Source organism: Pipistrellus kuhlii, unplaced genomic scaffold, assembly GCF_014108245.1.
Source record: "Pipistrellus kuhlii isolate mPipKuh1 unplaced genomic scaffold, mPipKuh1.p scaffold_m20_p_11, whole genome shotgun sequence".
NCBI classification, from domain to species: domain Eukaryota; kingdom Metazoa; phylum Chordata; class Mammalia; order Chiroptera; family Vespertilionidae; genus Pipistrellus; species Pipistrellus kuhlii.
Window position 1 is genome coordinate 33,909,235 of NW_023425416.1, and position 25,535 is coordinate 33,934,769.

Here is a 25,535-nt window from a genome sequence, read left to right on the forward strand (position 1 = left end):
GCGCTGTCTGACCGCAGGACTCGCTGCAGAGTACTACAGAATGGAACACTTTTCCTAGAATTGGACCCAAGTGATGGTTTAAGGGCAAGCTAATCTTATTCGCAGGTTTCATTCTGGTGGTGGTGCCATTGCTTATCATGGCAGCCCCAGTGTCTCCTGCTGCGGTGAAGGGTTTGAGAGGAACCGTAATTGAGTATCTCCACTGATCTGGGGGTTTAAGAGACATTGATGGTGCTTGTCCCCTCTCGTCACAGGTGGCTGTGTTATTGCAACGTACCCCAGTTCTGCGACAGTCTACCTCGGTATGAAACCACCCAGGTGTTTGGGAGAACACTGCTTCGCTCTGTCTTCACCGTGATGCGACGCCAGCTCCTGGAACAAGCAAGACAGGAGAAAGACAAACTGCCCCTGGAGAAACGGACTCTAATCCTCACCCATTTCCCAAAGTAAGGGGGCACACTAGCAAGCCTCCGTCTCGTCTGGGGGCCTGAAGCTGATAGATGCCTGCCAAAGCCTGCATCAGTAACGAGATGGGGAATGATGGGAAAAGCTTCCGGGGAGCAGGGACCAAGGGGCCCTCTCCTCTGCCCCCTCCCCACATCCTCTTGGGGCATTGTGCATCATCAGCTTGAGTTTGTGTTGGCCCCAGTCACACCTCTCTTTGCCCCACCTCATCCCACCTGGTGTCCTTGTCTCTGAGCTTCATAGAATCGGGTGGTGCTCTGTTTTGTGAAGTCAGCTGCCAGGAAGCCAGAGGGGGATGGTGGTGGTGGGGGCGGGGGGGGAGTGTATAGAAGCAGTTTCCATCTACTCAAGTGGTGCAAGAGAGCTCAAGCGGCTGTTTTGTTTTTTTTTTGTTTTGTTTGTTTTCCATTCTAGCTCCCCAACCCTTTCTAAGACTGTCAAATGCCTCTTGCCTCCACTACAGGGGACCTGTCCCCTCGCCCTTTGTAAACTAGACCCTAAGGTTGGGGCTGGACTGGAAAAGAGGGGCCTCCTTCACAATGATCTTTGTGCCTCCATGCTCAGTGTCATGGAGAATACACACATGCTCTTGTGCACCTTGCTTCCCTCACCCGCCAGAGCTGCGACATAGGAATAATCACTTAAATATTTTTTCAAACGAAGGCAGTGCGTTAAAGACCTGGGAAGTGCATTTTCCAGTCTGAGGACCAGATATGTCAGCTCAGAGACTGGCTGCTGGTGAGAAGGGCTGGGTGTGCAGCAGACGGCTTGTCATGGAGCAATGACAGCAGACAGGAGCAGACGGGTTTTGTGGGCCTCAGTCTGCCTGCAGCAGCGCCTGGAGGGAGGGAAGTTATCATTGGAGAGGCTTTCTAGGTCTGATAGAGCTTCCTTCTCCACACTGTCGAGAACTGCTGGCGTAGAGTTCGGCCAGTGTTGTGAAACCGGTTTTATTTATTTATTATTAAAGTTACTATTACTGGATTACCCAGTGTGCACCTTAGGAAAGATAATTTTAAACAATAAGTGAGGCCCAAAACAACAACAAAAATGATTTCCCGGTAGAAATGGATGGGAAATTCCTTTGTTGCTTAAGACAATTCCTAAGCCCTAGGTCAGTGGTTGGCAAACCGCGGCTCGCGAGCCACATGCGGCTCTTTGGCCCCTTGAGTGTTTTAAGGCCACTTTTTCAAAATAGACTTACCCAGGCCGAAAACCGGCTTCTGCGCGTGGACCACGAAGTTTCAATCGCATTGTACGTGCTCGCCCGCACTTGGTATTTTGCGGAAGAGTCACACTCAAGGGTCCAAAGAGCCGCATGTGGCTCTCGTGAGCCGCGGTTTGCCGACCACTGCCCTAGGTAAAGGCTGCCTTGGGTGAATCGATGAGATTTTGCTGAACATCCAATATTTTCACAGAGCTCCTGGCACCCTGATTTTCAGTATTTTTTTCTTTTCTTTTTGAGGAAACTGGCAGCTGAGAATGAGGCATGACATGAGCAATCTGGCTTCCTCCAGAGGGGAAGATTCAGAAGCATTTAATCTGCAGTGTGGATGTTGTCCCTCAGTGGTTTATGAACTCTGGGCATGCTCATCTCTGCTGGTGGCTGCCTTTGAGCTAGTCTAAGCGCCTCTCCTTAGCTTAAAGCAGTTGTCTTACCAACGCCTCTATTACATTTGCTACAGAAGCAGCATGTTGTGTCTTCAAATTATAGTTGTCATTCGGTCTCTAAGCTAGGGGACAAAGGAACAGAGAGGACCCTCCCCCCACCCCCACCGTGGATGGTGCTTAAAGAGAAATTTTGATTACCTTGCTTAGTAACAATCCCCCTCCCCCCTTCTCCCATAGTACATGCATTTTGCTTCTTGCAGATATTTGCTAATTATAGGGTGTTTTGTTCCTTCAGCCCAAAGTTCTGGCATGCTCGTGCTATTGAGCTAATCAATGCGGCTTTTTCTTTCTCTCACTAATGGTAGGGTAGAACTACCACCCTCTTCTCCTTTGAAATCTCTATTCATGGACTAGGACAACATGGGAGGCTGTTAGGCATTTATTCCTACAGGTTTGGCAGCGGAATCACGCACGTGCTGAAGCCCGAGGTGCTGGTTGAGTCTTGGGGACCATCGCCCAGTGAGAGCTTCAGTCCTTCCACACCACCCCGGGAGGTCACATGGTTCTCAGAGGCATTTTCAGGGTCTTCTGCCTTGCCTGCCTCCTCTTCATACGCTGTCCTTTCTCCCACTTGGCCTTAACTTGTGCCTTTCCCCCAATCGACCTGCTAACAAGGTTGTTGTTAAAAAGGTTTAGTATCTATATTTCATTCAAGGGATATTAATGAAAACTCGGTTAAGAAGCAAAACATCAGCCACAGCCCTATCATCAGGGCTTTTAGATATTTCTATATATTGACTGTGTATGGTGTTCTTTTACTCTCCATACAATTTTGTGTTCCTGTGTTTATAAAACAAGCACTTTTCCGTGTCATCATACAAAACTGTTTTTTATTATAATGAAATAACCACGTATGTGTGTATATATATATATATAAAACACACCTGTAATTATTCCCAAAGTTAATGGCATTTTTTTTTTTTTTTTTGGTGGGGTCTGTGCCCAGCTCTGTGAAGAGCGTGCTGATCGTATAATTACTGAACAAAGAGTGAGAAAGGAGATTTACTTCTGTGACAGGGCAGTGGGGAAATCTTGAGGGTGGTATAAGAGAAAGGCAGGTCTGCTTAGGAAAAGGGGAAAAGAATCAGGAACCTCCTCTCCTCTGCGAGATCACAAGTGATCTTAGGAAGGAATTTAGCTCCTGTTGCTATCTGTCTGAATGTGTGTGGTAAGAAATATACTGAAGTGTGTGTGTTTTAAAAAAAAATTTTTTTTGTTGACTAAGATCTCACATATTTGTCCTCAACTCCCCATGCCAATCCCCCACCCCTCCCAACTCATGCCCCCACCCCCCTATTGTCCCTGACCACTGGTTAGGCTCATATATGTTCTCACAAATCCTTTGGTTGATCTCTCCCTTTTATCCCCACCCTCCCTCTGAGGTCCAACAGGCTGACCCATGGCTCCTTATCTCTGGGTCTTGAAGTGTTTTAAAACATGCCTTCACCATGGCTTACTAAGCAAGGAGAAGTGACTCATGAATTACATCATGGAGTGAGGCTAGGCATTCACTCAGATGGTACCTCCTTGTTTGTAAATCTTCTATGAGCAGCAAGTCAGAAAACACTTCCTCCCACCCTCCCACCCTTCCCCTCCCCCTCCTCCCAGGACCTTTTCCTATCTGCTTTCACTTCCAAAAAACCAACGTCCCTCCTGAAACGGTCTAAAATCTTGCAGGCATTGATACATGATAAGAATACAGGTACTTTTAGTATTAGTGATGATGTTGATGATGATGATGATGACCAGAACAGGTCTTTGATCAGTTATCTAAAATCGTAGTACTAGGTAAGTTTTACAACTCAAAAGCTTAAACATTTTATAAAGGCAATTAATATAACACATGTGCTGTATGCCACAGCTCTAGGGCTGAGGTGAATTCCCTCAAATTAAATCGTTTATAATTATGAAGACTATAAATAGTCTTATGTATGGTAAGGTCAGGTTTTGCTGCCAAATGGGTCATGGAAAACCTTTTTTAAGGGCTTTTGGATTTTACAATTTCAGCAGAGGGATGCAGATGGCTTATAGGAGCTAACCTTTAGTACACCATCGTGCTTCCTGAGGGCGCGTGGTTGTTTTGTTCACCCTGTCCTTCTCGCATCTAACCCATTGCTTGGCACATAAAAGGGGGCAGTTGATATTTGTTGAATGAATGGAACACTTACTAGGGTCATTAGCTTATCCCTCATGACCGCCCTGTGCAGGAACTATTGTTGGTATTTCCATTTTATAAAAGAGAAAACTAGGAAAGGTGAGAGTTAAGAACTTGTTTTCAAGATCCTACCAATTGTAAGTGCTGAGCTTCGTCAATGGATTCTAGAACCCAAGCCCTCAGCCAGTATCCTTGTTCTTCGACTCGAAGGCATGTGCTTTAAAAGTGGTCTGCAGGGGGACATTCCAGTGCCAGGAGTGTAGATTTGTGTTAGCGTTTTAACTGCAGTTCTTCCGTTTTGATGTATGTAAGAATTGTCTGAGGCAGCGGTCGGCAAACTGCGGTTTGCGAGCCGCATGCAGCTCTTTGGCCTCTTGAGTTTTTAGCCAAGGCCAGTTTAGGAGTACCCTAATTCAGCTAATATAGTTTAAGTTTAAAAAGTTTGGCTCTCCAAAGAAATTTCAATCGTTGCACTGTTGATATTTGGCTCTGCTGACTTACGAGTTTGCCAACCACTGATCTAAGGTACTTAACCAGAATGTAGTTCCCCAAGGCCCATTCTCACAGTCTCGGATTCAGTAAGTCAAGGTGGGGTTTGGGTAGCTGTGTTTCAGACAAGGTCTCCAGGTAATTTCTGTGGGCCCCCAAAACTTGAGATCCACTTGGTTCATACTGTGATAGGAAGTATAAGTTGGTAATGAATCACTGGTTCACTCTTGGTCCTGCATTGACTAGCTGTGGGACTTTGTACCAGTGACTTACCCTCTCTCTGCTGTACGTTTTTTCATCTGTAAGGTTATGAGAATCTGGTGAATGAGAGCTATACGTGTGTGGGATAAATAAAAGTAAAGTATTTTACTCGTGGAGTCCACATTGGGGATTCAAGAAGTTAGAACAATACAGGCACAGAGCAAGCACTCTATAAATGTTAGCAACTTTTGTCACGGTTATGACTGATAATGACAACTGCTGCGGGACTGAGGCCTTACTGAGACTCAGTCTATGCATAGTCCAAGAAAATAAATTTGTAGAAACGGATTTCTGTGTTTAACTATGCCAGCCCTGTCCAACTAACAATCATCATTTGAGTTGTAATTGACCAGCCTGTCTCTGAGTTGATGGTGTCATGATGCTGATGTTCAGTGATGGCCATAGAGGGCTAGCTGCTGTCCCTCTGGCGGTATATTTGTTTTTGATTTTGCTGCTGTTCTTACCCTTGTGTCTAGGTTTCTGTCCATGTTAGAAGAAGAAGTTTATAGTCAAAACTCTCCTATCTGGGATCAGGACTTTCTGTCGGCCTCTTCCAGAACCAGCCAGCTAGGGATCCAAACAGGTAAAAAAAAATAATTTTTCTTTTCTTTTCAGCATTCAGAGAACAACCAGGAAGTGTTGCTTTTCAGCTCACGCTGCATTTATTTGTGTTTTTCATCGAGAAATTGAAGACAGGAGCCAGCAGATTTTGCATCTGCATCTCTATTAATGAGGAGAGCAGGTGCAAATCAATGAAAACTACTGCTCCTACTACTGGGTTTGCTTAGCGTGCACATTACCATTTTAGGGGGGGTGTAAACTGCCAGCAGCTTGGCCCTGTAGGCCACTGCTGGCTCTTTCTAAAGACATTTAGAGTCTCTGTCAACGGCCTGATATGCCCAGGAATCAAGTTTCAGCCTGGTTTCTGAGTCTGTGATGTCTGCTTTATGTATCAAGTTACTGTCAGGATGCGTGGAAGACAGTGGTCTTGAGCCTCAGGACATGAAGAACTTCCCAGTGGGGCCAGGACATCCTTGGCATTGCCTTGGGTCAGCCAGTGGCATTACCTGGCATGTTGTGAGGATGGAAGACATGTGACTTGGGGAGTCAGGCTGATTCCAGAGAGAGGAGCTGAATCCCTGCCTTCGATACTAGGAGGATTCGGAGAAAAGTTTGGCAGGAGGTGCCAAAGCAGTCAATGATATGTGGCCATGGGGAAAGGCAGAATGCAGAATTTTGACGTTAAAGAGATTTTAGCAGCTCTAGCTCAGTGTGTAGTGTGGGAACTGGTGAGTATCGCTTCCAGGAAAGTCAATTTTATTCTTGCTGTTTAAAAAAAAAAAAAAAAAAAATATATATATATATATATTATTGATTTTTTTACAGAGAGGAAGAGAGAGGGATAGAGAGCTAGAAACATCGATGAGAGAAACACTGACCAGCTGCCTCTTGCACACCCCCTACTGGGGATGTTCCTGCAACCAGGGTACATGCCCTTGACCCGAATTGAACCTGGGACCTTTTAGTTCACAAGGCCAATGCTCTATCTACTGAGCCAAATCGGTATCGGCTCTTGCTGGTTTAAAAAAAAAGTAATGTTATGCGCAATAAAAGCCACCTTTTTTTTTTTTTTTTTTTTTCCCCAGCCGAGTGGTTCAGTTGGTTGAGTGTCATCCTGGGCACCCAAAGATCGCCAATTTGATTCCCAATCAGGGCACAGACCTTGGTTGTAGGTTCGATCCCTGGTCAGGGCGCCTACGAAAGGCAACTGATCTATGTTTCTCTCTTACACAGATGACTGTCTGTCTGTCTGTCTGTCTGTCTCTCTCTCTCTCTTACCCACCCTGTTCCTCTTTCTAAGCATGTCCTTGGGTGAGGATTAAAAAAAAAGTAAATAAGTCACCCTTTTTAGTAAATGGTTCTATGAATTTTGACAAATACATATCGTCGTGTAGTCATCAGGTTATAAAAGTTGCATCACCCAGAAAATTCTGTTGCGCTCTATGTAGTCCATTCATTGCCCTACCCCCAGCACTGGCTACCACAGACTTTTCTTTTTCTATCGTTTTTTTTGTGTGTGTGTGTCTTTTCTAGAAGGTCAGATGAATGGTCACCTAGTACATAACTTTTTGAGTCTGGCTTCTTTTACTCAGATTCACACATTTGAGAAGGTGGTTAAAAGTGGATGTGTGTGTGTATGTGTGTGTGTGTGTGTTTTCACCTAGAGCCCAAGTTTGAGTATAAATATAATTAAATTCAAAGCAGAATACTTATGAATGAGGTATTTTGTTTTGGCTCAAACCCGTCCTGTTTTGCATTCTTGTTACCAAACACATCTTTGCCTTTTTTTTTTTTTTTAAAATATATTTTATTGATTTTACACAGAGAGGAATTGAGAGGGACAGAGAGTTAGAAACGTCGATGAGAGAGAAACATTGACCAGCTGCCTCTTGCACACTCCCCACTGGGGATGTGCCCGCAACCAAGGTACATGTCCTTGACCGGAATCGAACCCGGGACCTTTCAATCCACAGGCCGACGCTCCATCCACTGAGCCAAACCGGTCCCGGCCATCTTTGCCTTTTAAAAAATTTTTCATTTTACCTTAGGTCATAGAATGTGGTCTCACCTCTCTCTGGTCCAAAGACTGTAGAGCTTTGGGGCCCATTACATGCTCCCTCCGGACCTGCATTTTCTGGCAGCGTTTTCTGTGGTGACTGGGCATGTCCTCGGGATCGCCCTGTGCTGTCCACTTTATCTGCCTCTGCTAGCTTGCAAATGGCATCTCTCCGCAAACGCCTTCCTAATGCTTCCTGTGCCTTCTAGCCAGGACTGGATCTCCTTTCCTCCCCACTGTCACAGAGCCTTGAGTATATCCCATCCTTGGTTCTCACACTTGTCTGCACAAGGCATCACCCATGGTGATTTAAAGTAATTCTAACTCCTGAGTCCCTTCCCAAGAGAGTGCCGTGTAATTTGCCTAGGGTGTGGCCTGGGCATTGTAAAAGCTCCCCAGGTGATTCTGGTGTGCAGCAATATTCGAGAATAACGGTGTCATACATGCTCGTACATGCTTACCGCATGCTCTCGGAGGCCCACTTTTTTTCTGTAGGTCTTTTCTATGAGCGTGACCCTGGATGGTCAGAGACCCAGTGTTGCCACAGTAATAACAACCAATAATTCCATAAAGTGCTTGCCGTAACCAATATTTCCATAAAGGCAAGACATGAGGTTTGCTTCATGACTTTAAGCCTTAGCACAAAGCCTTGGGAGGTCGCTATTATTATCCCCTTTATGTAGATGAGAGTTGCCCAAGATCAGATGTCGTTAAGTGATAGAACTGGGTTTTTCCCCTCGGGTCTGGCTAATTCCTAAACACCAGACTGCATTATGAGCCACTGCTCTGACCACGATATCCCGCCACTTGGCTGTGCGTTGCGAATGTGCAGGCCCAGGCTTGTGGGAGGAATGAGTGAAGAACAGTCTCCTCCTTCCGGCAGGGGGGCACCAAAGCTATTCAGCAGCATCAACGTGGCTCCTTCGTGGAGGGCCTTCCAGAGAGACCCTCCCCGCTCAAAAGTCCCCCTCACCCTTGCCTGCTCAAAACACTACCTGGTCTGTTCCATTTCCAGAAAATTATCTATCATAGCACAGGATGGAAAAGGCAGAGGTTGTCTCTCTCCCTCTGGGAATCACGTGTCTGTTCCTGTGGCTAAGGTTGTAACCCAGTTAAGCTGGATTGTACTCTTCAGCATTACCCGGAGCCGTCAGAACCAGGCTGTCTCCTCCTGTTCTGCTTTAATTGCAGTGTGTTCCCTTTGGGGAAAGAAGAGTGCAGTCATCGACGTAATTGGCACGTCTGCACCTCTATGCAAGCGTGATAAATGCCATTCATAACGATGGCTCTGAAGGTTTGCGAGGCACTCAGACGTCTGCAGAATCATCCAAGTTTCCTCTCGGTGCAGCGCCACTCCAGTGTACTCTGGAAGCCAGGAGGCCTGTGTGCTGGAAGGAACATTGTGTGGCCTGGCGCTTCAGTGTATTCTGAGTCTTTGCGTACGCACTGCTGTTCAGTGGAGAGGGCTGTGGCCCATTGTCTCTCTGTTGCTTGGGTTACTCATTCCATCACTGTCTTGGCTGCGGGGAGTGTACTCTGCACACTGAGCTGGGGCTGCCTTGAAACTTAGGTGAACGTTCTCTCTGGACATCTGCCTGCATTGTCCATGCTCGGTCCTCTATGGGACCAGAGTCACTGAAAATGTCTGTATCCCTCATCAGCGCCAATCAGCAGAGCAACATCCTACTCCTTACAAAGGCTTTAAAAATAAGGTTGTCTTTGGAAATAGGCTCAAGAATAGAACAAAAATTTTGTATGTTGTGTATACTTTACCCAGATGCATCAATCGTTAAAATTATGCCACATTTGCTTTATCATCCCTTCGCACGCGCTCGCTTCTCTCTCTCTCTCTCTCTCTCTCTCTCTCTCTCTCTCTCTCTCCTTTCCCCTCCCCCCTCTCTCTCTGTGTCTGTCTATATGTCTGTCTGTCTGTGTATCTATCTATCTATCAATCATCTAACTATCTGTGATTTTTCTAAACTATCTGAAAGTTGCAAACACCGTGCCTTCTTACTGATTTCAGTGGGCATCTTCTAAGAACAAGGCCATTCTCTTACTTAATATAGTTTAGTATAGTTACTTAATTTAGTATAGTTATCAAAGTAAGGAGCTTTAACCTCGATGCAAGGTTACACCTTAATGTTTAATCGACAGGCTATTGTCCATTTTTGGCTCTTACCTCAGTGATGTGGTTTATGGCAGTTTTGCCTCATATCAGGAGGTACGTAATATTCTCTCTCATTACTGTTGGCATTCAGGTTTGTAGGTGATATTTATAAGGTTTCTCCACTGCAATGCTACCATTTTTCTTTTGTAGTAAAAAAAAAAAAAAAAAAAAGGGTACTTTTGAGGGGGAAATACTTAGAAACTATCTTGTCTTCATCAGAATTGTACTCATGAGGTTTAGCCTGCACAGATGATTCTCCCTGAGTCAATTATATGCTGGCTGCCATCGTCCCTTTCTTATTTATTTGTTGGCATTTGTCTGTAAGGAAGAGCTTTACCTTCTCCCCGCTTATTTGTCTGTTCATTTAGGATTTTATCAGTATGGACTCAGATATTTCTATTCTATTCAGTGGGTTATAATCCATTACTGTCTTTATTATCATGCTCACATTGACCCTATTGCTTTTATTTTAAAGATGACTTCTTTGTGGTATTGGGCAGGAATAGGATGGTCTCATGTGCACTTGGTTCCTCATTGCCCAAGAAAAGAGCCATCTAATACTTTCTTTTCCTTTTCTTGGCAGTCATCAATCCACCTCCTGTGGCTGGGACGATTTCATACGCTTCAAACTCATCTTCCCTTGAGCAGCCGAATGGAGGGAGCAGCAGTCCTTCCGGAAAAGGCGCTTCTGGGCTTGAGGCAAACCCAGGTAGGCACTTAGGGGCCACAATACAGGGCTGTGATTTGCCCTACAAGTTCTTTGGTAATATGAGAAGTTCCAGAGGTAGACTTAGACCAACTACAGATTGTTCATGTCCAGGATTTTGATGGCTGGAAATGACTTTGAGCTGTATTGGGTAGTTATTGCTGTGTAACACATCAACCCAAAATGAAGAGCCTTAAAACAAAACTATAATCATCTACACTAATAAAAGAGTAATATGCTAATTAGACCGGACATCTTGCGGACGTCCTTCGGACAAAGTCACAGTGGCGGGGCTGAGGCAGAGGTAGTTAGAGGTGATCAGGCCGGCAGGAGAGGGCAGTTGGACATCCTTCAAGGGGTCCTGGATTGGAGAGGGTGCAGACCGGGCTAAGGGACCCCCACCTCCTGCACAAATTTTGTGCACTGGGCTTCTAGTGTATTATAATAGCTCACTTATTCTGTGTGTTACCTGGTTGGTGGCTGAGCTCCTTTGGACAAGATATTAGACATTGCTCTTTTCCTGTTTAATTAAAGATAGTGAGATTACTAGAAGGAGACATGCTTAGTGGGATTTACTCCTGACAAATCAATTAGATTAGAACATAAATGTTAATAATACTTTAATACTTATGAATATTACATCACAGGAAAATTTTAATTTGTATATAAAAAATAAAGAACATCATGCTGAGTGAAACAAGCCAGTCAATGAAAGAGAGAGACACCACATGACCTCACTTATTTATGGATGTTAAAGAACATTATAAACTGAAGAACCAAAAGATAGATATAGAGACAGTAAAGCAACAAGCAGACTGTCAAATTACAGCGGGGAGGTTGGGGAGATCTTGGGGAGATAAGAGATCAACCAAAGGACTTGTATACATGCATATAAGTACAACCAATGGACACAAAACTCTGGGAGGGAGGGTATGTATGGGGGGGAGGGCCAGGGTATATGTACAAAAATAATAATTTAATAAAAAAAATATTAAAAAAATAATAAAAAAAAATGATGGAGAAGTATTTTCTCACTGTAGGTTACTAGATTTAAAAGTTACTAATAAGTCAAATGTAATATTAAGAGACACGTTTAAAATAAAAATGTTGCTATGGGGAAAAAAAATTAAAAAAATAAAAATAAATACAGACTATGATATAAAAAACCCCCCTGCACATATGCTAGTAGAAAAAAACAAAACAAAAAGACACCATACGCTCTAAATGGGAGAACGTTTTCCTTGTCTCTGCCTGGCCTTTCCCAGCATGTGACCCGTTGAGAATGGCCCTGCTCATGTTGTCAGCCATCATTTTAAGGCAAAAAAGCATTGTGAGAGATAAAGAATGAAAAAATTAATTTCACAACCAAAAAAAACTACACCATTTCACTAGTATATTTCAAATATATACAGGCATAATATACATACACACACATATACAAATACATTTATACATACATATAAGAGAGAATTAACAGAACTACAAGGAGAAATAAATCAACCAATAGTTGAAAGCAAAAGAACATCTCTGAATAATTCATAGATCAATCAGACAAAGTTGTCAGTAACAATGTAGGAGTCCTGAAAACATGATCAACAAACTTAATCTAATGGACATGTAGAGATCATTGCTCTTAAAAATTGGAAAATACACATTTATTTCAAGAAGACACTATGCATTTATAAATAATTGGTTATCCTTTAGGCCATAAAGCAAGTTTCAACTTTTTTTGCTATTTTGTTATTACATGGACTATGTATGTTCTCTGACCACAAAGGGACTAAATTAGAGGTTAATTATGAATGATAACTAGCGTAATTCCTTGCATTTACAAATGAAATAATGTATGCTTTAATAATTCATATATCAAGTTAAAATTATCATATAAAATAGTAAGTGTTCAGAATGGGTCTATGGATGGCAGTAATTGTGACATTCTTCCTGTTTTTTTTTTTTTTTAAATGATAGAATAACACATCTTATTTTAAGATACAATTAAAGCTTATAGTTTTTTTGTTTGTTTTTTAATATATTTTATTCATTTTGTACAGAGAGGAAGGGAGAGAGATAGAGAGTCAGAAACATCGATGAGAGAGAGTCATCGATCAGCTGCCTCTTGCACACCCCCTACTGGGGATATTCCCGCAACCGAGATACATGCCCTTGACCGGAATGGAACCTAGGACCTTTCAGTCCCCAAGCCGACGCTCTATCCATTGAGCCAAACCGGTCCCAGCTCTTCCTGCTTTTTCCACCTCCTATTGCCACCTCTTCTCTAGGTAAATGGAGATATGACTTTCATACCTATTAGTGTTATTAGAAAATTGGTTGGATTGGTCAACATGTGTTATCTGCTTTGTGTTTAAAACAACCCATTGTTTCCCCTTTTATTTTGATCATCACAGGAGAAAAGAGGAAAATGAATGACTCTCATGTTTTGGAGGAGGCCAAGAAACCCCGAGTAATGGGAGATATTCCAATGGAATTAATCCATGAAGTCATGTCTACCATCACGGACCCTGCAGTGATGGTTGGACCAGAGGTCAGCGGGGTAAACCTGGCAGCCAGCTGGTAGACCTCTTCTGCTCTCCTAGCCGCTCCAGCTGTCCGAAATGGGGATAGAATCACTGAGAATTAGCATGCTACGCTACACTGGTTTGCATTTAACTTGGCGGTCAGGGTAGGGAAGGGCAGGAAAGGCTAGGTGGAGAGGTGATTTTCCCCTTGATGAATATCACATCATAGGGAAACTTACTAATAATCTCACACAGTTCAAGTCATTTCTCTTCCCTCAACTTTCTATCTTGAAAAATTTAAACTATAAATGTTGTCTTGTCTTCCCCCCACTTCGTCCCTCTTGATTTTTTAAAAAAAGATAGAAACATCAATGATGAGAGAGAGTCATTGATTGGCTGCCTCCTGCACGACCCCCACTGGGGATCGAGCCCACAACTGGGGAATATGCCCTTGACTGGAATCGAACCTGGGACCCTTCAGTCTGTAGGCAGATGTGCTATCCACTGAGCAAAACTGGATAGGGCCTGTCTCCATTCTCTTAAGAGAAGAGCTCTGTGTAATTTTTTCCTGTCTCCCGCACCCCAGAACAATCTTCTGTCAGCACATTCGGCCAGGGATGAGGCAGCAAGGATGGAGGAGCGCAGGGGTGTGATTGAATTTCACGTGGTCGGCAACTCCCTGAACCAGAAACCCAACAAGAAGATCCTGATGTGGCTGGTGGGTCTGCAGAACGTGTTCTCCCATCAGCTGCCCCGAATGCCCAAAGAGTACATCACACGGCTTGTCTTCGACCCGTAAGTGGTGCTTCGCTCTTCCTTCTCTTCTTACTCCCTTTTTAAACAAAAGAGGAACTACTCAGAAAGTGAAAGTCAGCCATAGGCAACCAGTGAATCCTGCTGCCTCTCGTCACGCTGTGGATTCAGGGATCCATGAAGTTAATTTCCTCGTCTAAGGCATTAAAATTAATTTTTCAACAATTCACAATTTTTTGTTGTTGTTAATAATAATGAAGCTTTGTGTTTTAAGTTGCTGGTGACTATCCATGCTTCATTCCTTGTAGCAATGAAAGAACATAAACACTAAGAAGATGCCCCAATTTCTTAAGAGTCAAAACATTTTTTTAAAAATATATTTTATTGATTTTTTACAGAGAGGAGGAGAGAGGGACAGAGAGCTAGAAACGTCAATGAGAGAGAAACATCGATCAGCTGCCTCTTGTACACCCCCTACCGGGGATGTACCCTCAACCAAGGTACATGCCCTTGACCGGAATCGAACCTGGGACCTTTCAGTCAGCAGACTGACGCTCTACCTCTGAGCCAAACCGGTTTTGGCAAGAGTCAAAACATTCTTGATTTGGGTGCCTTACCTAGGTATCATGGTTGCCTGGGTCTGGGAAAATTATTGGGATATCAGACAAGTTTACTTTGAAAATTCATTCCTTTTTTAAAAAAAAAACCTCAGCACCTAAACTTCTCAATTGTGAATGTACTTTCACTTATATACCCAATAGCCTGTGTGGACTATGATTTATGCATATGACAATTAGAATGACATTTTAGTCAGAGAGGAGGTCAGACAGGGTTCTATAATGTAAGGTTTGCAAGTTGTACATTTTGTACAAGTTGTATTATTTTCTTTAATGTATCCGTAATATTTCTGAATAAGACTAATCTTCAGAAACAGATGCCACTTTGGTCATGACTTTGTGCTCTCTCCCTAGCCCCCAACCCTGGGCCCCTGTTCCCGTACTGAAACATGCACTCTGTTCTTTATTTGTAAACCTCAGAGCATTTTGTTCTGGTGGAATCTCTGATGAAGACTTGTACAGGAAAGCTTGCTCTAAAAGTCCACATTTAAGAATGGCCTGATGTGATGGTGACTAGATAAAGGAGGTTTCCATAGAAACGCAAGGAAAACACTGCCCCCTCCTTCCTGGTTGGTTAATAAGGAACACCCCCTCAAAAGTATGTTTATATAACCAAGATAGGTAAAACTGATACAATCTTATTTTTTCAGGAAACACAAAACCCTTGCTTTAATTAAAGATGGCCGTGTTATTGGTGGTATCTGTTTCCGGATGTTTCCATCCCAAGGATTCACAGAGATTGTTTTCTGTGCCGTAACATCAAATGAGCAAGTCAAGGTAAGGGTCACCCAAGGTCTTAGAAGAAAAACAGAACGTGGTATTTCTCACGAAAACTGCAGTGATTGGAAAGGGCTCTGGACCCTGTCCAGATTAGGTTCAAAGTGGAGTTCAGGACTCTCTGAGAAGCATCCTACCCCATGAGTGCACGGGTATGTGCCTGAGGTGAATAAGTGTTCCACATACCAACAGGTGTGCTTCTATCAAGGCTCTGTTGGACCTTAGGACAAAGTACAGGGCCACTGCACAGCCCCAAATGCAACTCAGGTATAGTCTGTGGCAAGTGAAGGATGACTGAAAATATATCATAGTATTCATGGTTAATTTACTCATGGATTCATCACACACACACACACACACACACACACACACACACACACAATTGGAGTCAGGGAACCATCAGCAAGGATATGGTGTGATGTGGATTAGGAATATGATTTAGGTGGCTTACACTTCAGAGAGATTTCTTATGACTTTGTCCCTCACCAGGAGCAGGAACTAAAGAAATTCCACAAGGGAAGCTGTGAAAATGTTGAAATTCATGGCTACGTTTCAGAAGTATTCATGCTGGGTTTGGAATATAGTGTTTTTAGGGGGTGGTGTGTGTGTGTGACTAATGCGCTTTCCCGATTATTCTTGGCCTAGGTCCCTTTCTCCCCAGGAACTCTGGCTGTTTTACTGATATCACGGTTGGTATCTCAGCCTGACTGGAATAAACTAGACTCTCCATGGGCAGTAAGAGCTCTGATCTAGGTTAGATTGTATTCTATTCTGCTGCCCTTAGGGAAATGGAGGCAGGAAATGTGTCTTTAGAAGATTATTCACTTGGTATTTGGGGGGCCCTAGAGAATATCATGCAAATGTTTGGCGGGTGGTGGAAAGATAAGCAGCTCAGGATTAGATGGCTGCTGAGAAAAATCAGCCAAGGTCTGAGGCAATGTTGTCCAGTGAAATATAGCGTGCTGGGCAAATGTGAGGCATACCTGTGATTTTACGTATTCTAGCAGCCACATTGAAAAGGAAGTCAAGTTAATTTTTAAAATATATTTCATCTTACCCAGTATATCCAAAGCATTGTTATTGCAAAGCTACTCAATGCTATGAAGAATTATGAGTGAGACAGTCTTCATGCTTTGTTTTGTACTAAGGCTCCTTGATCAAGTGTGTATTTTACACTAATAGCTTGTCTTGGCTCAGACTATAGCCACATTTCAGATGCTACCTGGGCACAGGTGGACTGCGGTTCCTGTATTGGACAGTGCAGCTATAAAGAAACAATGCCATTGGCAGAAAACAAAAAGAAGTCTCTAGAAGCAATCATGCTCTGCTTGAAGGCTACGGCTAGTACTCTGGGTACCTTTGCTTTCATTAGCAGCCTTACTCTGCTCACAGTGCCAATTATAGCCACTGAGGTTATTTCTACTCACAAAGCACAAATGGGGCTTTTTGCTTTTAGCCCAGGGTATTAAGCATCAAAGGGCAAAATGCATTAGTCTTATATTTGTCATTTTGATCGGAAAAGTGAGGGCTCAGATTTGCTTGAAAATGATCTCTGGTTCTTTTTCAAGAAGTTCTGACTGTGTGTCTTTAGATGGTGCTGTTGTTGTTTCCATTCCTTTTTTAAAGTTTTTTATTTATTTACCTCTAGCCAAAGGGAGAAACAATTTCCAAATGTCCAGAGTTTAGGAACTTACTTAAAAAGAAAAATTTGTTGGCTTTTTGTAGGGAGAGGAGCTGGCAAATGAGTCCCTGATTTATAATGCCAGAAAAAAAAGATTGCATAATTTTTGTTTTCAAAGAAAGCTACACCAACTACCTTGTTTGGAAAGGTTGATTAAGGTTGACTTGGACACTTTTAGGGATACCAGAGGGAAACTAAAGGTATTTAATATGAATTGGATGCTTTGTCTTACTACTTTCCAGAAGGGCACTTTATTTTTTTCTCTCAAACCATGTAATTTTCTAAAAACATGAAGGAAGATGGCCAAACATCACAAACTCGTAGGAAGAACTAGAAAATAAAATCACTTTTTGTGACTTCTAACGATAGTTTTAGGAAAGAAGAAAAAAGGTTATTCTCTTAAAACTGGATAGAAAGGACGAGTGTGGTAGAAGCCAGTGCTTTTGTGAAAACAGAGTGTTCATAAGTGGTTTTAAATGTTTCTTTAATACATTAAAAATCTTGGCTAAATGATACTTTTTAGAATTTGTGTCCACTCATTTTGGAGTATTATGCTTACCACCAAATTCCTGCGGATGCTCGAAGTAGGATTTGCATGTGAATTTATCTTGCTCAAAGCACACACAAGATAATTTTTGAGACATTCCTCACCTGGTTTGAGGCTGTCTCCTCAACTGAGAATTATTTGGATTTGATATCATGTGCAATTGGAAAGTTACATGCCTAATACTTGTTTACTATAATAAGTATTTAAATAAACACTGAAGTTACCAGGCAGATTTGGAAAAGAATCCTTTTGGTGGCAACTCAAAATAAAGGCATTCAAACAAGGGAAATAGTTGTGGGGTGGAAATCTAAACATTTGCTTCTAATAGCTTAGTGTTGGCAATGCTTCTTTAACCAAATAAATGTCTGAGCTACCACTAATGCCAGTCACAGTGCTAGAGAGGATTCGAGTTCAAAGACACTGCCCATGCTCCCAAGCAACTTGGATTATGGAAAATTTCTTTGGAGAGGTGACCACTGATGAAACATATCTTATGCAGGTTTTGAGAAGCTGTTTACAAAAGAAAAATTACTGCTGTTCTTGTGCAAATCATTGGATTATGGGTGAAGGAGGGGGGGGACATTTATAGCTCTGTTAATTCCTTACAAGATAGATGGTATATACAACAAAAGCCTAGCTCTCTTTCATCAACCACATCTATGTTAAAGTGAATTTTACCAGAAAACATATTTTCTAATCTCTAGACATTACTCTGTATCAATGCTGTGCAATCTATATATATATATATAATCTATATATAAAAGCCTAATATGCAAAGTTGGACCCCCTGGAGTTTGACCAACTGGAAGTTCGATCGCTTGCTATGATGTGTGCTAACCACAAGGGTGGCATGGAGTGAAGGAAGGCCCCAGTCGGCAGCTGGCAGCCACTAGGGACCCTATCCAGGCACGACTTTCTGCACCGAGCCTCCAGTAGAAATATATTGTGAGCTTCAAATGCAAGCCACACATGTAATTTTAAAATTTCTGGTATCTATATGTTTATTTTTATTAAATCCTCACCCAAGGATCTTTTTTTCATTGGTATTTAGGGAGAGGGAAAAGACAGAAATATTGATGTGAGAGAAACACATCAATTGGTTGCCTCCTGCATATTCCCCAACCAGAGCCTGGGCTGGGGAGGAGCTGGGAACCTGGGCATGTGCCTTTGACGGGAATCGAACCCTTCGGTCCTAAGGTCGACACTCTACACTGAGCCAAACTGGTTGGGGGCTCTATATTTTTAAAAAGTAAAATTAAACAGGTAAAACTAATTTTCATATTTTCCATTTAACGTGCTATGTCCATAATAATGTCATTTCAACATATGATAGGTGCCGAGACCGGTTTGGCTCAATGGATAGAGCGTCGGCTTGGGGACTGAAAGGTCCCGGGTTCGATTCCGGTCAAGGGCATGTACCTTGGTTGCGGGCATATCCCCAGTAGGGGGTGTGCAAGAGGCAGCTGATCGATGACTCTCTCTCTCATTGATGTTTCTAACTCTCTATCTCTCTCCCTTCCTCTCTGTACAAAATCAATAAAATATGTTTAAAAAAATAAATAAAAAAAATAAAATCCACTAAGATAACACTTTAAAAACAAACAAACAAACAAAAAAACATGATAGGTATACATCGCTATTAACGAGAATTTTTTTCCTGATGCGTCTTTTACACTCCGGTACATCTCAACTTGGACTGGCCAGGTTTCAGTTGCTCAGAAGCTGTTTGTGGCTAGTAGCTGCCATATTGAACAGTACAGCTCTATGCTCTGATTGTGTGTTTATATATTCATCTTTCCCATTTAACTCTTGCCCTCAAGGAGAGAGGGATTTCATTCATCCTTTTAGTTGCATTTTATTTGGACTCACAGTGTGCCAGTAATGTGATCTTTTTGTAAAATGTAAAATGTAAAATGTCCTTGGGTAATGTCAGTAGGAGAATAATTACCAGGAGACTTAGCCTAACATTGGTAGAGGTAGACCAGATGGCTGCCAGAGGTCCTTCTCGCCTGGGGCAGTTGCATGAGATCATACCTATTAGCACATTTGAGGGTTTTTTTTAATTTATAAAAGTGTGTCACTGAGTTCTAAAATGCTCATGTGAACATATTTGTGTCTAGATGCTGGGATTTAATCTCTTTTTCTTTTTATTAGGTTCTGAAACATTCATCTTAAATTTATAGATTTCCTGTACGTTTTATTCAGCACTGAGAAACCTAGCAATTGCATTTTGTTTTTCATATTTTAATCATTCATTTTTTTTTTTTTTTAACATTGTTCACTCGCTTTAGTTACTTTCTAATATCTTCTGGCTCTCTCAGAAGATTCTGGGCTTCTAGGACCTTGTTTGGATAGACCAAGCTGCCATCCAGTGTCTAAGATGATGCAGTTGAAGAACTGCTGATTTGCACTACACAGGAAACGCTCGGATTAGTTAACATTCCAGCAAAGATTAGCGCTGCTTGTTTACATTGCTCCTTTCCTTTGAGGTCCGCAAGTACTTTGAGGATAAGCAGAAATGCCGAATCCTTATTTACTCCTCAAACTTCTGTATTAATATTCAGCAAGTAACTTTAGCGTTGAACTTGAAGCTTATAGCCTTTGTGTGTTATTTCTCAAAGGACCAGAAACTTGTATTTCTAAGTAATGACTATATCTCATTTTAAGGATTTTGAATGTTTTGGTTCAATATGCAGAAATGCAAGAAAATATGTTAGTATTATATTGGTAAAATATATCAAAGTACAGATTCCTAAACTGACCAGTATTTCCTGATGAATTTGTAGGACTTATTTTTTCTTCAGAACCTGATATATTTGTCTGTATACTAACTTCCTTCCACACAGGGCTATGGAACACACCTGATGAATCATTTGAAAGAATTTCACATAAAACACGACATCCTGAACTTCCTCACATATGCAGACGAATATGCAATCGGATATTTCAAGAAACAGGTACGTTTTTCACTGTGCAACACTGCTTTGTCATTCCTTTTTAAAATATGCGCTCAGGTAGCCTTCATTCCAATTAAATCTTTCCTTTGCCCCATTCAATGTGTTCTGCTTATAAGGACATACATTTATTTTATAAGCCTTAAGTAAGGTTCAAACTGGATTCGGAGGGTATGACCAGCATGTAGTACATACTAGATAAATACTTGTAGAGTGAATGAATGTCATCTCTGAGTGAAATATAATATTGCATCCTGTCCTTCTAAATTATGGTATCTTATCCCAGGGTAGGCAAGTCGAGATATCCTGATATTGAGAGACATGGATTCAGTCTGTGGAAAGCTTCTCTTAATAGCAGAGAGGACATTCTCATGCATAGGAAGAGCTCCAGATAATTCTGGTTCCATTGTGCATGGCAGGCTGGGAGATGGGTTGCCCTCAGTCCTTATCAGAGGTTTTAGATTGGCTTTTTAAGAATTATTCTTTGGCTGCACACTTATTTTCACAGTGCTTTATAATCCCTGTACATTTAAAAAATGTATATATTTTATTGCCCAATCTGGTTTGGCTCAGTGGATAGAGCATCGGCCCTCGGACTGAAAGGTCCCAGGTTCGATTCCGGTCAAGGGCATGTACCTTGGTTGTGGGCACATCCCCAGTGGGGGGATGTGCAAGAGGCAGCTGATTGATGTTGCTAACTCTCTATCCTGCTCCCTTCCTCTCTGTAAAAAAATAAATAAAAAATAATTGATTTTTTTAAATTATTGATTTTTACAGAGAGGAAGGGAAAGGAATAGAGAGTTAGCAATATCATTCAGCTGCCTCTTGCACACCCCCCACTGGGGATGTGCCCGAAACCAAGGTATATGCCCTTGACCGGAATCGAGTCAGGAAGTTTAACCTTCTATTTTGATTTCCTCTTGCATGTCATGTTTTAACATTGTTCTAGCTTTTTCTTTACCCAATTTTAAAGACTTTAAAACATGTCTATTAACTTCTTTAAAATATATTATATGAATAGAAAGCATCCCCTCTTCCAACGTCAGGTAATTAATGGCCTGTATATCTATTTTTCTCATTTTGGGGGATGCGTTTGTGGCTTTTGTAATTAAATTTACCTGACAGACTCAGTGGGATTGTTTCATGGAGGGCTTAAGAGTCCGCTTTCCTAGGTTGTAAGTACATTGCACAGCATGAGATCTCAGCCATGATCCTTAAATGACTTGCCTGGAGCCCCCTTTGAAGACGGTGGCAATAATTGTTTGGAAAATAAGTTTTTGCTGGAAGAGAAGGCAGGAAACTGCCAGTGATAGTTCTGAAGCCCAAGTAATTTTCTGCAGGAAAACTGAAATAGGCACTGTAAGGAAAATTATGCTTATATTATAAATATATGAATACATACACTGTGGCACTATGTTATTACAGCTTAAGGCATGTAAATGAATATGTTGCAAAGCATTAATGTCACTGACACAACTGCACATTGTGATGGTCTGAAAGTTTTTTGCCTGAAAAGTCGGGGTATCATTTTTTTAACTTCAGAATCTTAATGGCTATATTTTTTTGATAAGCTTTTCTTTCAGACTTTGGGTCAATGCTAGTTGTTGATTTGTTAAGATCGTAGAGGCCCTCACCCCCACTTTGGGAGAATTTGTGCAATTTAATGCAAAATTAGACATTATTATTATTATTATTATTATTATTATTATTTAATATTTTATTGATTTATTACAGAGAGGAAGGGAGACAGATAGAGAGCTAGAAACATCGGTCAGCTGCCTCCTGCACACCCCCTACTGGGGATGTGCCCACAACCAAGGTACGTGCCCTTAACTGGAATCAAACCTGGGACCTTTCAGTCCGCAGGCTGATGCTCTGTCCACTGAGCCAAACCGGTTTCAGCTAAACCTTATTTTTACTTAATACTCATTTCTATTAAAAACACACACACACACACACACACACACACACACACACACACACAAAAACAAAAAAACACACCACTTGTTAGTATGATTGTGTTTTACTAGAATTATTTTTTAATGTCTTGTTTTCTATTTGCATGTTTGATTTTTGTGTTCGTTTTTGTTGATAATCCTCAAACAAGGATATTTTTCCATTGACTTTTTTTGAGAGAGTGGAAGAGAGAGGGAAAGACAGAGAGAAACATTGATGTGAGAGAAACACATTGATTGGTTGCCTCCTGCTCCTACCCTGACCAGGGCCCGGGCAGGGGAGCAGCCTGCAACCAACGTATGTGCCCTTGACTGGAATCAAACCTGGATCCCCTCAGTTTGCAGGCTGACGCTCTATCCACTGAGTCAAACCAGCTAGGGCTGCATGTTTGATTTTTTGATCTTCCTGAAAGGGTTTCATGCTCTTCCTTTCCATAATAATATGATGAGAACTTGAAAGAAACATATATTAATGCCAACACAGTTCCCAGCAGTTAGCACTCAATATATACTTGGTGCACAATGCCCACTTGAATGAATTTATTATTTGCTTTGCAGGGTTTCTCCAAAGAAATTAAAATACCTAAAGCCAAATATGTCGGCTACATCAAGGACTATGAAGGAGCCACTTTAATGGGATGTGAGCTAAATCCCCAGATCCCATACACAGAATTTTCTGTCATCATTAAGAAGCAGAAGGAGGTAAGCACAGACTGACTCGTGTTCCTCTGTACAGGCAGGTCTCAGTGGGGTGAGTTGCATATCACTGGGCTCAGTGTAAACGGGTTTACTGGCCATCATCACCTCAGTTTGCTGTGGCTTGTCTAGATCCTTGGTCTGTCTCCTCTAGGTTACCGTTCCTGAGAGCATCAGCTGTTGTTCAATTGTTATAAAAACACAAAACTTGTTAAACATGATGAGTCATCTTCACTTCACCTTCAAGGTTTTTTACGTTCTGGTCTCAAGCATTTCCCCCAAACTTACGTCGTTGTTTTCTTCTCTAAACTACTCTCCAGAGCCCGTTACTGATGCTTTAACCCTCTTGCTTGAGGTCTTCGTCCTTTGCCCCCCTCCCTCTCCTGACCTAAATGGAACCACTTCAGCCTTCGCTCTAATTCCTTCCTTGAATGTCTCCAGCACTAGTCTGATCCATTCATTGCAATTATTCGTCGTCTTACACAGTCATTTACTTTAGCATGCTTTCATCTCTCCTCTCACATTGCAAATTCTGAAGGCTACATTTCCAGGTATTAACTAACTTGTTATCTAATATTGGGGTGAAGTCTTTTTTGCATATGAACTGAAAGAGAAGCAGTAAAGGGAAAGATTGATAATTTGACTCCGTAGCAATTTTATATCTCTAAGACAGCAAAAGGAATGCAAAAAGAGCATACTTTGGGAGAGCACAGAGGCCATTTAATAAATGAATGAACTTGGTGTGGTAAGGCCAGGATCGGCTCTTTGCTCCTCTAGTTTGTTGGATTCAAAAACTCGGAGTTTGCAGCTGTGTCATTCTGTTGAATTCCACTTTATGCTTCTCCCCCCCACACCCCAGCCTTTATTGTTGAAAGTATTACATAGGTCCTCCTTTTCCTCCTATTACTTCTTCTGACCCATTCCCGCCTCCCCACCCCCACTTTACACTTCCGTTATTCATTTTTAGTGCTCTTTTCTCCAGACGTAACTTTTAGAAGTTCTTCTGTCTTCAGTCTATCTTTTTCTTCTGGTTTCTACTAATTTCCTTTAATCTCAGTTATTAATTATTATATCACCAATTACACAGTGTCCGGTGCATAGTAGCTGCTCCATAAATATTTTCCTTTTATTTAAAGTGGCTCAGATGTGTTCTTATGCTTCTTAGGGAAGTGAGCAAACAGTGTTTTCTTGTTTTGTTTTCGTCTTTTACTAAGCTAGAAAAGAAAAACAACCTTTGTTGTTGTTGTTTTTTGTTGTTGTTTTTTTTTGTCAAAATGTCAGCCTAAGGGAGAATTCCACATAGGCTACTGGGAGAGTTAATAAAATCACAGCAGGCTCCTCTCTCTGTCTCTGAAGAGCTGGCTTTCTTCATTGTTCTCTTTGGGGCTTAGTGAGCAGGTCTGAATTCAGCAGCTCATTGTTCAGCATTGGAGGCTGCTGGCCAAGGAAAGCCATCAGACTGCTGTTAGCTGCTCATTCCTCATGCCTCCCAGCAGCCCAATTCATCTCCCAGGTCCCTCTAAGCTGAGAGCAGGATTCCCCTGGCTGGGTCTCCAAATTCACATCGTCTAGACTGCTGGCTCTTCCTCCAGGAAGGGGAAAGCCATAAGCACAGAGCTAACAAAAGCAGTCAGCGTGTTAGAAGATAAAACTCCTTCATCCTTCCTCTTTCACTTCTCTTGGACCTTTTATCCTTCTCTGCTCACCTTCCTTCTCTGCTGCCAGCCTTGTCTAACACACACTGTTGAGTGGATGGATGATGAAGCGTGGAGTTGTTAACCTAGTTCTTTTAAAAGAAGAGATCTGAGGTCACCATAGTAAAATATTTGGATTCACAGGTACCTTCTTCCACTGAAATAAAATGATTTTTTTTTTTTAGTCATCAATCAGCTGCCTCTTGCAGATCCCCCACTGGGGATGTGCCTGCAACCAAGGTACATGCCCTTGACCAGAATCGAACCCAGGACCTTTCAGTCCGCAGGCTGACACTCTATCCACTGAGCCAAACCGGTTTTGGCTGAAATCAAATGATTTTTACACGTGTCTTTTATTCCAACTTTGAAATTCCCCTGTGGAGGATAGGGACTAATGGTGGGAGCCATGCAAACCAGAAATATAGGGTGGTCTTTTCTAGCTGGTCAAATTGTAGGTGTGGTTAGAGAAATCCAGTACTGTTGGACAGGTGGCACAAAGTGGAGAGAGGCGTACTGCTTCTTTATTTTATTTTATTTTATTGATTTTTTTACAGAGAGGAAGAGAAAGGGATAGAAAGTTAGAAACATTGATGATGAGAGAGAAACATCAATCAGCTGCCTCCTGCATACACCCCACTGGGAATGTGCCTGCAACCAAGGTACATGCCCTTGACCGGAGTTGAACCTGGGACCTTCCAGTTCGCAGGCTGACACTCTATCCACTGAGCCAAACCAGTTTCGGCATGTACTGCTTCTTGAATGTGGACTCCAGGGGAATGGTGGCATCCATAGGGGCCCTGTGTCATCAGAGATG

At 42.1% G+C, this 25,535-nt stretch overlaps 1 protein-coding gene and 1 long non-coding RNA gene across 4 annotated transcripts in view; both read left to right on the forward strand.

Moving 5' to 3' along the window:
- KAT2B (lysine acetyltransferase 2B) overlaps positions 1–25,535 on the forward strand; it is an 88,104-nt gene that overhangs the window by 55,266 nt on the left and 7,303 nt on the right. For 2 of the 3 annotated variants that reach the window (XM_036431590.2, XM_045579319.1), the window contains exons 6-13: positions 255–446; positions 5,518–5,624; positions 10,409–10,534; positions 12,937–13,073; positions 13,634–13,842; positions 15,068–15,194; positions 20,269–20,379; positions 22,890–23,033. In XM_036431590.2, the coding sequence (XP_036287483.1) occupies positions 255–446; positions 5,518–5,624; positions 10,409–10,534; positions 12,937–13,073; positions 13,634–13,842; positions 15,068–15,194; positions 20,269–20,379; positions 22,890–23,033 (1,153 nt within the window). The remainder of the gene's footprint in view (positions 1–254; positions 447–5,517; positions 5,625–10,408; positions 10,535–12,936; positions 13,074–13,633; positions 13,843–15,067; positions 15,195–20,268; positions 20,380–22,889; positions 23,034–25,535) is intronic. The other variant, XM_045579320.1, reaches the window with a different exon arrangement.
- Positions 458–2,950, forward strand: LOC118715394. Its single transcript, XR_004986877.1, has 2 exons — positions 458–1,579; positions 1,826–2,950. It is a non-coding gene; the product is annotated as an uncharacterized LOC118715394 (long non-coding RNA).